Source organism: Apium graveolens, unplaced genomic scaffold (assembly GCF_009905375.1).
Source record: "Apium graveolens cultivar Ventura unplaced genomic scaffold, ASM990537v1 ctg6847, whole genome shotgun sequence".
Classification (NCBI taxonomy): domain Eukaryota; kingdom Viridiplantae; phylum Streptophyta; class Magnoliopsida; order Apiales; family Apiaceae; genus Apium; species Apium graveolens.
The window spans coordinates 48,448-65,588 of NW_027419831.1; the positions used below are offsets into that span (position 1 = coordinate 48,448).

Below are 17,141 nucleotides of genomic sequence, written 5' to 3' on the forward strand. Positions count from 1 at the left end.
ATGCCATGGTGTGGGAACTTCCTTAGCATCTCCTTATATCGATCCCAAGCCTCACACAGAGATTCTCCTGTTTGCTGAGCAAACTGGGTAAGAGCATTCGTGATTACAGCAGTCTTCGCCATGTGGAAGAATTTAGTTAAAAACTTTTGCGCGAGATCCTCCCAAGTGGTGATAGATCCTGCTGGCAGAGAGTGTAACCAACACTTATCCTTGTCCCTCAGGGAGAATGGGAAAAGGCGTAACTTGATAGCATCTTCGGTCTCATCATTGAATTTGAAAGTGTCGCATATCTCGATGAAATCACTGATGTGCATGTTGGGGTCTTTAGTAGGAGAATTCCCAAACTGAACTGAGTTCTGTATCATCTGAATCGTGCTTGACTTGATCTCAAAAGTTTTAGCCCTGATGGCTGGTCTGATGATGCTTGACTGAATGTCATTAATCTTAGGCTGAGAGTAGTCCATCAAAGCCTTCGGATTTTCCGCTTGATCACCCATCTCTACTAAAGCTGGTTCTTCAACTTTCTATTCTTCTTCAAACTTCTTTTCTTCCTCAAAATCTTCCTTACAAACTACCACAAGTTCTTCCTCGGCTTTATCCAGTGTTCTCTTACGAGTACGCGAACGTGTATGCATACACCCTCGCTAGAACACCTGAAATAAAACAAGGAAACAGATAAGTAACAATATCTGAGTCAATGAACTTTAACGACCACTGATGGAAATCACATAAACTATCAATTAACACTACAGTCCCAGGCAGCAGTGCCAAAAACTTGTTAGTCGCTAAACACGCGCTAATAATACACGCAAGTATACGAGTTCACAAGTAGTATAGAATCTTTTCTAGTTCGTTCCCACAGAGACTGTATAGGTTAACTAATTAATTTACGCACTTAAGCAACAATGTATGGTTATTATTCAATGCTAAGACGATAACAAATTGAGATTATTTATAACTAATACTTACGCTAACTATTTTAACTACGAGAATAAGATTGACTGAATTAATATATATGACAACATGAGATTCTAACTTCATTAGATACTTCATTCAATAGCCTTATTGTTCTCAACCTTAACATGCAATGGTGATGACACTAATCAGACTACACGAAACTGATAAACGCCAACTTTCGTTGCACGAGTACCATACTACCAGACATCCACAAAAGAGATAGAAGCTGAATAGACACCAATTATATTGAGACCCTATATGTTTATAGAATTTGACAATATAACGGTTTAAGCACAAGTTATCTATCTTGATTATATAGGGAAAACAAGATGGTTAAAATTACCTACAATTCATGCATATCAAATACATGAACGTATGCTAGCATGACAAGTTCTAAAGCCTTAAATTACTTTCACTTCATTAAGAATTAACACACTATCTTATAAGTTCACGACGCTCATAAGATGAATACGCACAACCAATACTAGGATATCATACAATCACCACATGCTAAGGCATTAAACAATTTAAATAAAGAAATCCATAAATAAATCCGCTAGAACCCCACGATAACGACTAGCCCATAATCAGACTCATCATCAACGTGGGTTCCAATGAAAGCATGGTATATCAAACATAGTCTTTATAACGAATAATTAAAACCAAGTACAAACAAGAGTATAGGTTCAACAAAACAAGAAACAAGCATCCAAGATTACAACTCAAAATAAAGATTCACAAGAATAAACTAGATCGTCTTCGCCTTTGTTGAATTGTGTTATAGGTCTCTTGCTGTCTTCACCTTGTGCTCTGGTAAGTCTCCTTATTAAAAAAACGATCTTGAGTTATCAATATATAGCAGTCCAATCAACCCAGGAGTCCAGAAAATAGAATTGTAATAGAATCAAAATTTTATTATCCCAACACGGCGCGGCACGCGGGTGCGCGCTTGTTCAGCGTGGGCGCGCTGGGCTTCTGCCAGAAATAACTTCTTTTCTTTTTCTTTATCCTGCAGCTTCGAGCCGGCTTTTAACGAACTTTTATTCCAACACCACCTAGACACCATATTAGCACCAAAACTATGCTAATTCACCTGATTCATAGATTAATGCCTAAAATGCAAAAACACTAGAAAACACGTTAAAACACTTAACAACTTGAGTACAAATGCACCAATCCAAAGCTTATTAGAGCATTATAGAGTGTCATAAATGCCACTCAACACTCTTCATAGTGGAGAACCATTGATGGAAAGTTCCCAGAATTTGGTCAAGAAGCTAGAAATCTTTGACTAGGACTTTGTGCATATGGCATAAACCCATATTGCACTATAAGCTCTCAACTTAGCACCTGGCCAGTTCTTCTAACAATTTATAACTTGCCTCATTGGTTTTGCATGAAACGCAAGTAGATCATGTTGACATTGCTAATCCCCGGTCCTAAAGAAGCCGGAAATAATATATATGTATATCTTTAGCCACTTATTGAAGATCTGAAGTTATTGTGGGATCAAGGCAAGAGGGTGTATGATGCATACAAGCAAGCAGATTTTACCATGCGTGCCATGATTTTTTGCACCATAAGTGATTTTCATGGCTATGGAAACCTTTCATGGTACAGTATTAAAGGAGCTAATGCATGTTCGATTTGTGAAGATGCTACTATTGACATTTGTCTAAAAAATTGCAAAAAAAATGTATACATGGGTCATTGTACATTTCTTCCCCTTGCTCACCCTTATCGTAAGAGGAAAAAATCTTTTGATGGGACTATCGAGACTCGAGTGGCTCGTTTGCCTTTAACCGGGAAGGAGGTGTTTGAACGAGTTAAAAATATTGATGTTGTACTTGGGAAACTGTATAAAAAGCCAACCACTAGTAGCATTTGGAATAAAAGATCTATATTTTGGGATCTTCCATATTGAGAGCACTTGCAAGTTAGACACTATCTTGATTTTATGCATATCGAAAAAAATGTTTGTGAAAGCATTACCGGAACACTTTTGAATATACCTGGTAAGACAAAGGATGGGGTGAAAGCCAGATTAGACCTGCAAGAGATGGGTGTACGAACATAGTTAACAGTAAAACAATCTGGTAAACGTGCATATCTACCTCCAGCGTGTTATACATTATCAAGGAAAGAGAAAATTAGCTTTTGTGAGTGTTTATCTGGCGTGAAAGTTCCATCTGGATATTCCTCAAACCCTAAAAACTTTGTCTCAATGAAAGATTTGAAGCTGGTCGGTATGAAGTCACATGATTGTCACATGTTAATGTAACATCTACTACCGATTGCAATTCGAGGCATATCTAAACTCCAAGGTTAAATGTTAATTCTTAATTTACAAAGAGGATTCTAGCTGTTTGACATATTTTATTTGTATATATGCTAATTTATGCATTTCAGGCTACAACACTTTGTTGTCTTTGGGTGATACATCTGGAGAAAGGGAGAGTTATTGCATCAAGGGGGACTGTTTTTCCATTAAATAGTGGGGGGGGGGGTAATATGATTCATAATAGCCCGATTGTGCCTCACAATGTCAAAGTATCAGTTGATGATGTTGTAGCTGAATATCAACTAACTCCACTTCCTGTGCCATGTGATGAACATGAGACGGTAGGAAATGCAGTGGGTAGCTTTGTTTAATGGCCGAAGGATCTTGTGACATTAGGACAGGTATATGTCTTGTGAGGTGAAAGTTTATTCAAGAATTTTGTTCTCTCGTTTAATTGCAGTTTTTCATATTTGTAATTGTCTTTGACTATAGGAGCCGATATTATTGGAGAAGAATAAGGAGGGACTAGCCTCAAGAAAAATGTTTAGGTGCCAAAAAAAGTTGAAAGCAAAGGTTCAGTGACTCCTCTAAAGAAAACCACACCATTGCTTGATGATGACATACACTCAAGTGAGCATTGTCGATCTCTACGTTTCTTGCTTAATAAGAGGCCTTCCACTAAAAAAAGTGAGGTATTTAAGTATGAAGAAAATGGAGAGGATCCAATATACATCACGCCTGAAGATGTTGATCAATTTGAAAATGAGTTGGTTAAACATATCCATTTTGGAAAAATTTCTAAAGTAAGAACAAGTTTTTTCTTCCTTAATTACTTTAAAATCTATCAACACACATTCTTATTCTGATATGTAATTTTTGTAGGTACTTTAGCACTTTGTGCAAAGATATATTTGGATTCATGTTGCCATCTAGATTAGCCATAACACATAATCGTGACTATCAATGTCAACAGGAAGCAGCTGATTACATGACAAATATTTTGGAAGAAAATAAAAATAAACCTTTTATCCTAGCACCATACATCCAAGAATAAGAACAAAATAAGTCTCTATCACTAATTTTATTACTAGTGTAATCCAAAATATTTATTACATATATTTGTATCATTGTAGCAACCATTCGATGTTGCTCCTCTTTTGTCTCAAGAAAAGTGCTATATATGTGTTTGATCCATTGAAATAAGAACGGAAAATACGCTTGACAACACCTTCCCGGACGTAAGTTAAATATGAATTTTAGTTTTGCATAACGTATGGTTCTAATTTCATAATAAATGTGAATATTGATGTATGCTTAATTCACAGGGCGTTTAAATTATACGTACAAGAAGGTGGATTAATGAATAATAGAAAAGAATTTCTCTGACATCATTCTGAGGTTCAGGTATTACTTGTTTACATGTTTGATCTTTTTTTTGCTTATTTATACAGAACTTGAAAAATGATGTTGCTTTATGCGTAGTGTCCTCAACAAGAAGGAGGCACGGAGTGTGGTTTTTTCGTTATGAGGTACATGCACGACATAATCATGCTTTCTTAAAAAAATTTCACCACAAATTGGAAAGTGGTAAGAAAAATAATCTCAACATTATTTTACAAATATTGATCAAGTAGAGATTTTTTTAATACTTTATCTTTCATATATATTTTGAAGGGTCCTGGTTCAAGGAACTATACCAAAAAGGAAATTAAAGAGATACGAGAGCTTTGGGCACAATTTTTTACTTTAGAATGTTTGTAACAAGTAATTTTTTGAAACTTTTAGATCCTCTATTTGTGCTATAGGTACTTGGTAGAAGCATATAACCATTTTATAATTGGATGTGTTGGTTGATTTTATTTGTTTACAATATGTGTAAAGAAGCATAAAACCATATTTTACCTTTCTATTTCAAACATTTAATTGAAATATATAACCTTTGTGTTGGTTATAATTTGCATGATTGTGAATTTAATATTTTTTGAAAATTTCAGAGAAAAATGAGGACAGATGGTCAAGCATTTAAAAGCATCTCATGTTCGTGTTAAAAGACAAGATGTAGTTTTGTGATCTCGATTTGCAGAAAGAAAAGAGGGACTTGAAGATTTTGAAGTATGTGTTATTTTATATGTAAGGGAACCATAATAGAAAGAGTTGGATGGTATTTGTAATTAAATATATACTTTTCTTTCAAGTGCCATTGCAAAATTTTCTAAATTTATTGTAATATATAATTTTAAGTTGTACAATTTAATTTTCCGTTATACTGTATTTTTGGGATATTAGTATTAATTGTATAATGAAACAAGTTTATAGAAAATATTTAAAATATCAATAGAAAACAGGGAAAAAATTAAATTTTTTGTGACAAAAAGCGTCGGCATTATTGCGACCCGACGCTACTAATGAGAAGCAAGTGCGTTGACATTTCTGCTAACTGATGCATTTGGTGAGAAGCAATAGCGTCGGTTAAATAACACGACGTATATCATGAACAACTGATGCATCGACATATTAGTGAACAGACGCAACAGGTGAGAACCAACAATGTCGGCATTTAAGCTGATCGATGCAATTCATCAAACCAAGAGCGTCGACATTTTGTCCAACCGACGTGTATGAAGGCAATAAATAGCTTCGGTTATATATATAACACCGATGCCATAAGTCAACCTATAGCGTCGGTTGATGACCCTACGACATGTGTCTCTTAACCGACGCAATTAATGTTTGTGTGTCGCTTGTTTAACCGACGCTGTAGATCCATACATATAGCGTCCCCCACACTTACTTCGCCACTTGACCGACGCCTTAGTGCTGTTTTGACCGACGCTAAAAGTCCAGTCTGTACTAGTGAATAATGAAAAAATTATTATGTTTAACGAGATAAATAAATAATATAAGTTTATGATATTAAATTTGTGAATAATGAAAGAGCGATAATGTTTAACGAGAGAAATGCTTTTCAAACTTCTTAATCTATTACATTTATTTATTATTGATAATTTCGAAAGGACGAATATCGAAAAAAAATACAAAATGAAAGAAGTAAAATATTATTTTAGAAGGCTGCTACGAATCGCAGCTTAGTAAACTAGTTCAATTTGTAATAGATGTCATAAGTACTTTCTTTAAAAAAACAAAAAAAGATGTAAATCTCTTTTCCCCACTTTCCCTTACTTAGTCAAATTTTACCATTTTTATTTTTATTTCCCCCTATTTTAGACATATTATTTTCCCCGCTCCTCACACTCCCTCACCATACTTTCCCATTTAAATTTTCAAAAACTCTCAATAAAGAACCCTAAATTTAAACGCCCAAAATAAAACCATATATTCTTAATCTTGCAATTAGTTCAAATCCCAATTAGGTTGAACCCTAGCTTAAAGAGGCTTAAGAGGTCGCAAAGGACTTTCGAATTTTAATTTGTTGCAAATGAGGCTTTAGATGTTGCAAAGGAGGCTTCATCCATATCGATTCTCCTCAAATAAGTAAGTATTTTTCTAAATTTATAATAATTTTTAAATCTAACAATTTTAAAATTTCATAACCACACCTTCATTGGATTATTTTTAACTACTTAATTTAATAGTTATTATTTATTATACATTTTGATCATGTTCAATTTTTTTTACAAGTATCAATTTAATATCTAATATTTTAATTTAGATCTGTATTTCACACGAGTTTTGAGCTACAATCCTCTACAAATACTAATTTGATATTTTTAATCTCAGACCCGTATTTCATACGGGTTATCAAATAGGATTTATAATTATCGTTTAAGCGATCAACTATAATTGCAATCTAATAGAAAATTTCATCACGAAATCAAAATCAACACTTAAAATAAAGGAGAGAACAAATAATCTCTCACCAAGGATAGGGGCGTAATTAAAGTCGAGTCGAGGGTGCTTATCATATTCGAGTTCGAGCTTTAACTTAATCGAGTCGAGCCCAAAATAATTGAACCTGCAATTTATGTTCCAACTCGACCAGTAAAATAAATGAGTCGAGTTCGAGTTGTTCGCAAGTTTTTTATCGAGTTTTCGAGCTTATTGAGTTTTTAACGAGTTTTCGAGCTTACCAATCTTTCGAGCCTATTAGGTTTATTATTGAGTTTTCAAGTTTTCGAGTTTTGGATTCGATTTTCATGAAACTTATTTAATTATATTATCTTTTTTTAGTTCAACATAAATTATCACTCTATTTAAAATTATTTCAGAATAACACACTTAATATTTTCAGTACTCTACCTTTTCAATCAATTAAATAACATTTTAATATAATTTATTCATTCATATTTTACAGATGCATTTTATTTTAATTACGAATTAAACATCTTAAATAATATACGATGATAATAAAAATATTAAATTGTACTCCCTTCGGCCCTCCATTTTTTTACATTGGGGGACAGTGTTCGACACACATTTTAATTATGCTCCCATAAAATATAATTCCATAAATTATTTTAATATTTTTTTCTTTTAAACTAAAATATTATGTTTAAATTTTTATACAAAATAAGATTTTTTTAAAAAATATATTATGGAACTGTAGATTAGAGTAACCTTAAAATATTGCGGAAAATTTTCTGCATTTAAAAAAAATTTAGTTGCAAAAGTGGGTGAAAATTTCCCGCCTTTATGAAAATTATAATTTCAAATAAATTCGGTTGTTTTTATCTAATATGATTGTGTTCGGTTGTATTTAGTACTTTCCGATTTTTTTTTAAAAAATTATTTGAAGATTAGAATATATTTGGTTTGCTATTTTAACAGTCAATTAGTATTTTAATCAGTACTTCTCAAAAACCGGTTGTATTTAGTTAAATACAACTGGAAACGGTTCTATTTAATTAAATACAACCAATTTTCATCCGGTTGTACTTACCCATTTTTTTGTAGTGAAAGTCAAGTTTTACATTAATAGTTCATACATATTTTTTACTCGACTAACCTTAAAATAGTATCTTTTATATTTTTACACGTAACATCGAGATCAAATAATAGTATTTATTTTATAACCATATACACACTCATACTCTACATTTTTCTTATAGTCTATATCATTTTGATTTTTAAGTCGAGTTTTGAGAACATATCCAATATTATTTTAAATTATTGAGACACTTTAGAAATCGTAAGTTAACTTTTAAATTATTTATGTCAAAATTTTATAATTTTTTTAATTTTTTATATATGTATAAATATAATTATTGTAAATTACAAGTTTAATTTGATGGCACTTTTAAAAATATCAAGAATGGTGATAACAATACGTTTGATAGTTCTTTTTATCGTGATAAAAAAATGTTTGATAGTTCTTTTATAAAAAAAACTAAGTGTTAATTTATAAATATAAAAAATTATAAATTATTAATAAATGATGAAAAAAATGTACTAGTGAAAACATTAAAGTGATTAATAATAATTTTATTTTGTAATCACTACTAAAAACAGTTTAAACGGCCGGAATTGGTGGTTTTATGGCAAATCGGTCTGTTAAAAAGCTAAAACCATCCACTTTATGTGATGGGTGGTTGGTTATAACATTTGATCCAGTTTAACCCTCTTAATTGACCAAAAGATGGTTGCTTACGTCCCACCTAAATTTCTACAATGTGTGGTCAGTTTTATTCTGTTTTGCCGTAGGGAATCTAGATAAATATTATACAAGCCTAGTTGAGTTAGCTGAGTTCGAGCCGCTCGATCTCAAAGTTATTTAGAGTTTAACTAGCATTGTGAGCCAACAAACAAAATGCTCGACACAGCTCATTTATGATCATTGAAACTAATTTTCATGTTCAATATCAGCTCCTTTAAAAAAACGAACCTATTTCACTTAAACAAGGTGTTCCTGAATTTTCATGAACAGCAGACATCACGTGCAACCATGAATTAATATTGATCTCTCTCAGTCTCTCTGTTGTTGTTGTATAAATAAAAACATTCTTTAGTAGCACTGTATAGATTCATTTTCAAGAGCTAATTGCAAAATCTGATTATTTATCCCTTCCTTAAATAATGTTTAATATATATATTTTTTACAATAGTACCAGCTTATACAGCCAAACCGCAAACTGTGTGGGGGTGGAGAGTTTAATTTTTTATGTATATGTAGTCTAATTCCCTATAGCATGCAGAAGACAACGAGTGATTTGTGGGTTAATTAGCGATTTCCATGGATATTGTTAACAATCTTAGAGGAATATTATGTTCATCAACTTGCATGCATTCATCTGCTTGCTGTGTGTTAGTTGTTACGTTTGACTATATATATACTAAGCGTGGTATGGTTAAAGTTCAGTAGTGTGGCTGTGGCCCGGGGGATTATTAAGCAATATAGGGAACACTTTCAACTGGTTTTTTCCTCTTTTTTAACAGTTGCGATACATATATATGAAGCTGACTTTCTAGCCTGTAGCTTGAAGACCACCACCATTATATGAGTCTCAATATATTAGAATATTAAATATTGTGAATTTATGTGAATCATGCGAATATATCTGTTGCATATTCAGTTATATACCCGTATAGATTTAGATGGCTAGTTAAAAATATAATTTTTAAAATTTCCTTTTTTATAAATTAAAATATTTGTTAATCTGCTGAAGCACTGTGTACAACTTTTACAGCAAGGACAACTAGAGTTTGTTCACAAATATTCAAGAAAAATAATTGTCAAAGTCAAGTTTTACATTAATTACATTATCATTATATGCATTTCCAATATTAATTTTACTTTGCGTTCCTTCATTTCAGTTTAACACAAATTGGGTTAATAACTTATGTAATATATATGTATCTTTTAGCTTTATATACTCTTACGATAACCATCTTTTAGCCAATTTATAGTCAATTTTGATCGTAGAGTAACGATTGAATAGGAATAAAAAAATGTTTTATCTCTGTTTTACCCTTAATCAAGTGTTACTTAACGGTTAAAATTAACAGAAAATCGGTCCACGAGTGGTTAAGGATATAGAAACCTAAGGGATGCATAGAGAATGTAATTAAAGTTCTTAAGCCAAGCCGCATGATGTTAAAATCAAAGAGATGCAAAGTGAAATTAACTATCCTAAATAAAATTTAGTATTGCGCATCTTTTATATCACTCCCCCAAAAACAACGATTACGATGAAAGAGGGGGTTTATATAGCAAACAACCAAATAAATAATAAAAAAAACATTCTAACAAAAAACTATTATATTAATAATACTATCCAATTATAATAATATTACATAATTTAACATTCAACCTCAAACTCATGATCGTGAATTAAGAGGTTCCCAAACAAAAAACAGAGCCACATAACAAAATAATTCAAAACTGCAACCAAACGATTTAAAACTACAATAGAGAAAATAAGAGTATCCAAGCGAATCCAAAAATAGAGTCACGAATCCAAAATAACAAAAAGCTCCCAAGAGAATCTAAAGCAAACAAACATAAAAGAAATCTTCAAAAATTCAACAACACTAAAGAAAACAGAGCAATCCAAGTGTAGCTAAACTGAAATCAGAATTAATTAGAAATCCAGTTAGCCAGAGAAAAAGAATCATCCATGTTATCCAATAACCAAAACAACTTAAAAATAAAACAAATACGAAACCATCAAAACTATATCCAATTTAAAATCAAATACAATAACCAATCCAAAAAAACTCCAAATAAATAAATCAAAGTCAATAAACTGTATCCAATCCTCAACAAAATAAAAAGTGTATCCAAAGTCAAACTATATTCAAATCTAATCAAATCTCGCGAAGGGCGAGTATGCCTAGAGTATCCCATAAACTAAACCAATGCTCTTAGAGCATTAAATAACTAAACCATTCCCACGAATGACCAATGTGCCTTGAGCACCAAATAAACTGAAGCAATCCCTTGAAGGGCCAATATGCCTAAAGCATAAAAAAACAAAACCCATTCCGCGAGGAGCCAGTATTCCTAGATACCAAATAAACTAAACCAATCCCTCGACGGGTCAATGTGACTAGAAGACCAAATAAACTAAATAATCCCTCGTAGGGCCAATGTGTCTAGAGTACCAAATAAACAAAAATCCCTCGCAGGACCTGTGTGCTAGCACTACAACAAAAACGGCTAAATTTGACCGAAAATTTTCGGTCATATTTTGCTAAATTTGACCACCGGAGGTCATATTTAGTTAAATTTGACCGAATTGTGTCGGTCTTTTTTAGGCTGGTCAAATTTAGCAAAATCGGTCAAATTTAACATAAATTTGACCGATCAAATTTGACTGCCTAAAATTGACCGATTGAATTTGACCAAATGTTTGAAAAATTTGAAATTTGAATTTTTTTTAAATTGGCGCCTAAAATTTGAATTTTTTTGAATTGTGCCGCTAAAAAATTTAAAATTTGAAAAATTGTGAATTTGCCGCATAACGTAAAGCAAATTTGACCGAATTTCGTCAAATTTATAAATTTGACCGAAAGCAGTAAAAAATATAAAATTGACCGTAGGAAGTCAAATTTAACTGTAACCCATATTTGTCAAATGCAGTAACTTCCCGGTACATTCTGCTAAGTTTCTGCCAAAAATCTACTACAACACATAATTTTTATTAGTATGATTTTGTGTCACTAATCAATATATAATTTATGTTATATAAATAATTAACACAACAAAATAATTAAATATCATATTTCATAATTATTAATATTATTTTCATTACAAACTTACTCATAGAACTTAACTAAAACTTTCAAATCGAATTCTAAAACACTACAGAAATTTTTATCCTACATAGTAGGGCAGGCATTTAAAACATTTGTAGGAGAAAAACAAAGATATAAATGAACATGGATACTCAACACATAAAACCAAAAAAATAATAATATTACTACAAAAAACTCATACATATAAATATATGTTGAGTACTTGAGTAAACGTTGATATTTTACAGTTTTTTTGAAAAAATCGATATTTAAAAGTTAATATTAAAAGTATGTTTAGATTTCAAAATTAGGCCTAAAAAGTTTTAGCACGAGCAAGACATCCTTATTCATGTTTCAATAAAATATTTATAAAATTGAAAAAGAAGCAGCGTCTGAGAAGAACCAACATTCTTAGGTATGAGGCATCAGTTGCGGGCGCAATCACTACTAGAAATAGTAGATACGACATCGGTCCTTAGACATCGGCATGTAATGCACCCGATGTTAAAATACAGTTTAACATCGGTTTTGTAAAAAGCGATGTTGAATACGCATATTGACATCGGTTTCACTTAGTAGCCGTTGTCTATCTTCAGAAATTAAAAAGGCCACAAATATGTTTTTAACTTTGACATCGGTTCATTTTGTTAACCGTTGTCTATGGCCTTTTAAAAAAAATAAAAATTACTTAACTCCCCCCCGCTTTTCAGTTCACTTCCCCCTTTAATTTTAACAAAAAATTCACTAAACATATTTTCCCCCCTTTTCCAAAAAACCTCCCGCGACCCTCTCATCTCTCCCCGACCCTCGCCTCTCTCGTCTCTCCCCTCCTTCTCTCTTAGTCTTCTTACCTTTCTTCTCTCTTCTTACCTTAGTCTCTGTTAACCGTCTCTTCTCTCTTTTCTCCGAAACCCTAATTTTAGCCCCAATTTTAATTCAAGATTTGGAGCTTCAAATTAGAGCAAATTAAACTTGAAATTGAGCTAGTATCTGGAGGTTGGAGCTAGTATCTGGAGGTAGACAGCATAATAAGGTACATAGTTTCTCTTGCGTTACTATTCAGATTTTGCAAAATCTGTGATGAATTTTGTGATGGTGGGTATGTCATGGCAGTTCTTTGTGGCCAGTTGTTTATTTTTTAGCTTTTAACTTGATGTTATAACACCGTTTACGATTTCAGCCATTTTGAAGTTAGATGTAACAAATTTGACATTTCTTTTATGTTCGGTAACATGTTGAAATAGTTGTTGCCTTTTTCAACTTAAACAATCCATTGGATATTTGGACCTTGGCATTCTAAATTACTATGGTTTGTGGATGACTTTTTGATTTTTATTCAATAACCTGCATCCTTACCATGCTGGAGATGTATACTCACATTGGGCCTCAATTCCGTAATGAGCTCTTGCGTCATCATCTTCCTACATCAATGGTAATTGTTGTGTTTATATTCAGCAAACTTTGCAAGTGTACCCATCTTTACCAAGAGGATGACTTTTATGTTCTGGTGTCATTGCCTATTACATACGGTGATCTCGTAAAATTATTTGCTGTTTTAAGTATCGAAATCTATCGGGTTCGGGAAATAAGTTGTTCTTGGGGAAATTGAAAGGGCTGACGGTCAAAAAATAATATGGAAATTTTCCAAACATTGAATTGCTCATGTCGCTGTTATTATGCCATTCCTTATCGTTTTCCTTGTGCATATACATTGGCTGGTTTGGTACTTCGAAAAACTATGATGCCATTATAGATCTTTGTCCATTAAAAAATAGTCATATGCATGAATTTAAATATGCACACTCCTGCCCCCACTGAGGTCTTAACCCTTAACCTCTTGTTATCAAGACAAGATGGGTGTTCGCTAGGCTGTAAGCCTGTCGATCCATTTTTTTATAAAAAAAAGAAGTGTTACGCATTAGTAGGTATTCCTTGTTCAACCTTTTCCATACTCTGCAGGTTATCTTATATAGATCAGGCTTGGTGACTGCTGCTACCTCCTTTGTCTTTGCCGCTTCCACGGCTTTCCCGCCTGACTATTCCTTCCTCACAGATCTGATCAAACCAAATTTTGATTTCTTCTATGCACTTGGTGCTGTTGGGTTAGGACTATCCTTACTTTTGATCCACATCTATGTAACTGAGATTAAGCGCACTCTTCAACTATTATGGGGCCTTGGTGTTTTAGGATCGATAGCAACCAGTTTCACCCTTGCTGAACCAGCTGGTCAGAATTTGGTACAATATGTAGTCAACCACCCAACTGTTGTCTGGCTTATTGGTCCACTCTTTGCTGCATTCACGGGGCTTGTCTTTAAGGAAGGTAATTTGCTCATTCTTTGTTGTGTGCTTGATTCGTAATTTCTGATATTTATATTTAAAATAATGATTGGTGTATGATTCTTTTCTACAAATGAAATGGATGTCTACTTTTTCCTCAACTATTGAATATAATATCTATAGAGGTCAGTTATTTATTAACGAAGCTTGAAATGAAAAATGAACACAGTTTTTACTGTTGTTTCTTAAATAATATTCAGCTCTATACCAGGTGCCAGGTTGAGTGTTTCAGATAATGATTATCAAGAGCGATCTTTAGAATTAGTATAATGTGCAGGGGCTATATTAGTTTAGGTGTCTCCAATGTTAATTTATCATGTCAAATGATATACCGATTCCTTTTATTAATGGACCAGGGCTTTGCTATGGGAAGTTGGAAGCTGGAGTTCTTATATTTGTAGTTCCTGCAGTTCTTTTAGGGCACTTGGTAATTTTCCGTACCCAACTAACCTTTCCATTTCTTGAACATTTGTTAAAATAATGAGTATTTACTTTGTTGAAGTTGTACACTGACGCTTATTAGTTTGGAAACTTTGATAGGAATTTGATCAAAAACCTTGACCTATCTGCTAGAGTAATTCCAGACCTCTCATGTAACAGAAAACAGAACCACAAGCAGTTTCTTATAATTAACACAGAATAAAACCTCCTTAAATTCATTGAGATTTTCAGTTGTATTCAGTTATGATTGCTGTTTGATTTGAACTAACGAAATTGCTAATGTTTTCATTAAACTCAGTACTTCATTATTTAAGGTGTGAATTGGAAAAGTTTTTCCTCTCTTTCGGACTTTGAGATGCTCAATTGCAATGTGTTCTTTGTAAACAAGTTATCCTTTTAACCTATATGGTGCTTTTGCTAATCCTCGATCATCTTGGAGTTAATCACATGATATTATTATAAACACCATTTATTTGTCTATCATAAATGAAGAATGTATTTAGTTCTGATGCATAATAGACAAAATATGTATCTATTTTTGAAGTCTGAGATGGTAAATTATTGCACCATCTATGCTTCCTATGCTGACTATGGGTTATTTTGGAAATACAGACAGGTCTAATGGATGATGGACTTAAGACTACTTTACTTGGTCTGTGGATGGCGCTCTTTGTGGTGTTTGCTGGACGGATGTTCACTCAGCCAATTAAGGTAAATCCTTCATTTATTCCAGATGTTCTTAAAAAATAGATTTTATGCCATTTCTTACAGATTTTGTTTGCCACTAAAGGATGATATTGGTGACAAGTCGGTCTTCATATTCAATTCTCTGCCAGAAGAGGAGAAAAAGCTTTTGATTGAGAAATTGAACAACAAACTTATGTAGACAATCTTGATAAAAGGGTAAAAGACTGAAAGTATAGTTAATTTGTTAATCAGATTTATAGGATGCTTTCCTGTAATGTTATACATCTTGTAATTCCCAGACTTTATCAATGCTCTACACGATCTTTGTGCATGTTTACTATTGAGATTGATATAATTTTACAGAGTCATGCATGAAGTGTAAATAGGTTAAATAGGTGTACCTTGTACCCCCACATGAATGTTCTTTTATTAAGATGGCGCTATATATATAACTTACAATGTTGTATGATATATTCACTGTCTATCCTTTGATAATGTTTCAGCATTTTTACATTTTGTTAGTTCCTTCATTTCATGGCCTAGAGTTTGTATAAAAGTCTGAGCTTGCCCTGCACTGAATCAATACAAGTTCAATATTGAGAACTGAAAGCTTAGCTCTAATTTTGTTGTGCTTTAGACACAGACATTTTTTAATAGATAGGATTCATCTACTCCCAACTCACTACGGCATGACATCTCGAGGGGAATCAAAGCCTTCCCAGTCAACTGTTTTATGTCCGAGTGGATCTTCTTCATATAAACAAACTCCATCCGTCCCTAGTAGGGAGCCTCCAAGTTCTTCAGCTGATGCCAATGTAAGTACTTTCCCAGTGGAATTTCCTACTGTATCACTTCTCACTTTACTGTTGGATCTGGTATTATAGGAATCTTCCTCCAGATGATGTCTACCTCCAGATACTACCTCCAGATACTATCTGGTGGTACATATTAACTAGTCAAATATGTTTAGAATGTTGGATGTAATAACTTTGGAATTTGGGTTTTATTATTTTTAGTTGGGATGTTTATTTTAGACTTGGAAAGTAATGTCCGAATTGAGCTCTTGTTGGAATGAATGTTAGTAAATTTGGTATCAATGTATACCTCTATGTTTTTACAAATTTGGTTGGATGTATTGCATATTGTTGGTATTTTTTTGGTTGAAAATGCAATTGGTTCCCTGGGCTATTAATAGTACCAGGATGGCATATGCAATTTACAGTACATTAACATATCAGAATGGTAATTTAAAACCGATGTAAAAATGAACAAAAGACATCAGGTGAAACAATATTAACAGAAAAAGAACTACAAAAACCAATGTCAAATAGTCATTTGACATCGGTTCTGTAAAAAAATCAATGTATTTTAAGCCAAATAACATCGAATTTTCAATAGCTGATGTCTTAAATTTTATAATATTAAAGATTAAACATCGGTTAAAAAAAACACTGATATTAAACAAAAGGATTTAACATCAAAAAACGAACGAAACCGAAGTCTAACCCAGTATTTTACATCGGTTGATAAAAGTACCTGATGTCTGATGGACCATTTCACATCGGTCAGACAACATAACTGATGTCTAATCTAGACTTTCACATCGGTTTGTTCGAAAGATTTAAAAAAAAATATTTTTTAGAGCTTGTAGGTTTCATGTTTTAATGGATAATTACCCCATAATATACTCATATTCACCTAGAAATACTGTAATATAAGCTGAAATTTGTTGCAAAGACATCAG

General features: G+C 32.7%; 1 protein-coding gene and 1 non-coding gene across 2 annotated transcripts; both read left to right on the top strand.

Moving 5' to 3' along the window:
• On the top strand, positions 1–107 carry LOC141703619 (small nucleolar RNA R71). Its single transcript, XR_012567616.1, has one exon. It is a non-coding gene; the product is annotated as a small nucleolar RNA R71 (small nucleolar RNA).
• Positions 108–13,286: 13,179 nt separating this feature from the next.
• On the top strand, positions 13,287–15,784 carry LOC141703614 (uncharacterized). The gene is made up of 5 exons (XM_074507080.1): positions 13,287–13,466; positions 13,889–14,252; positions 14,626–14,696; positions 15,323–15,421; positions 15,501–15,784. The coding sequence occupies exons 1-5, from the start codon at positions 13,287–13,289 to the stop codon at positions 15,594–15,596; spliced, it is 810 nt and encodes a 269-aa protein (XP_074363181.1). The 3' UTR covers positions 15,597–15,784.
• The last annotated feature ends 1,357 nt before the right edge of the window (positions 15,785–17,141 follow it).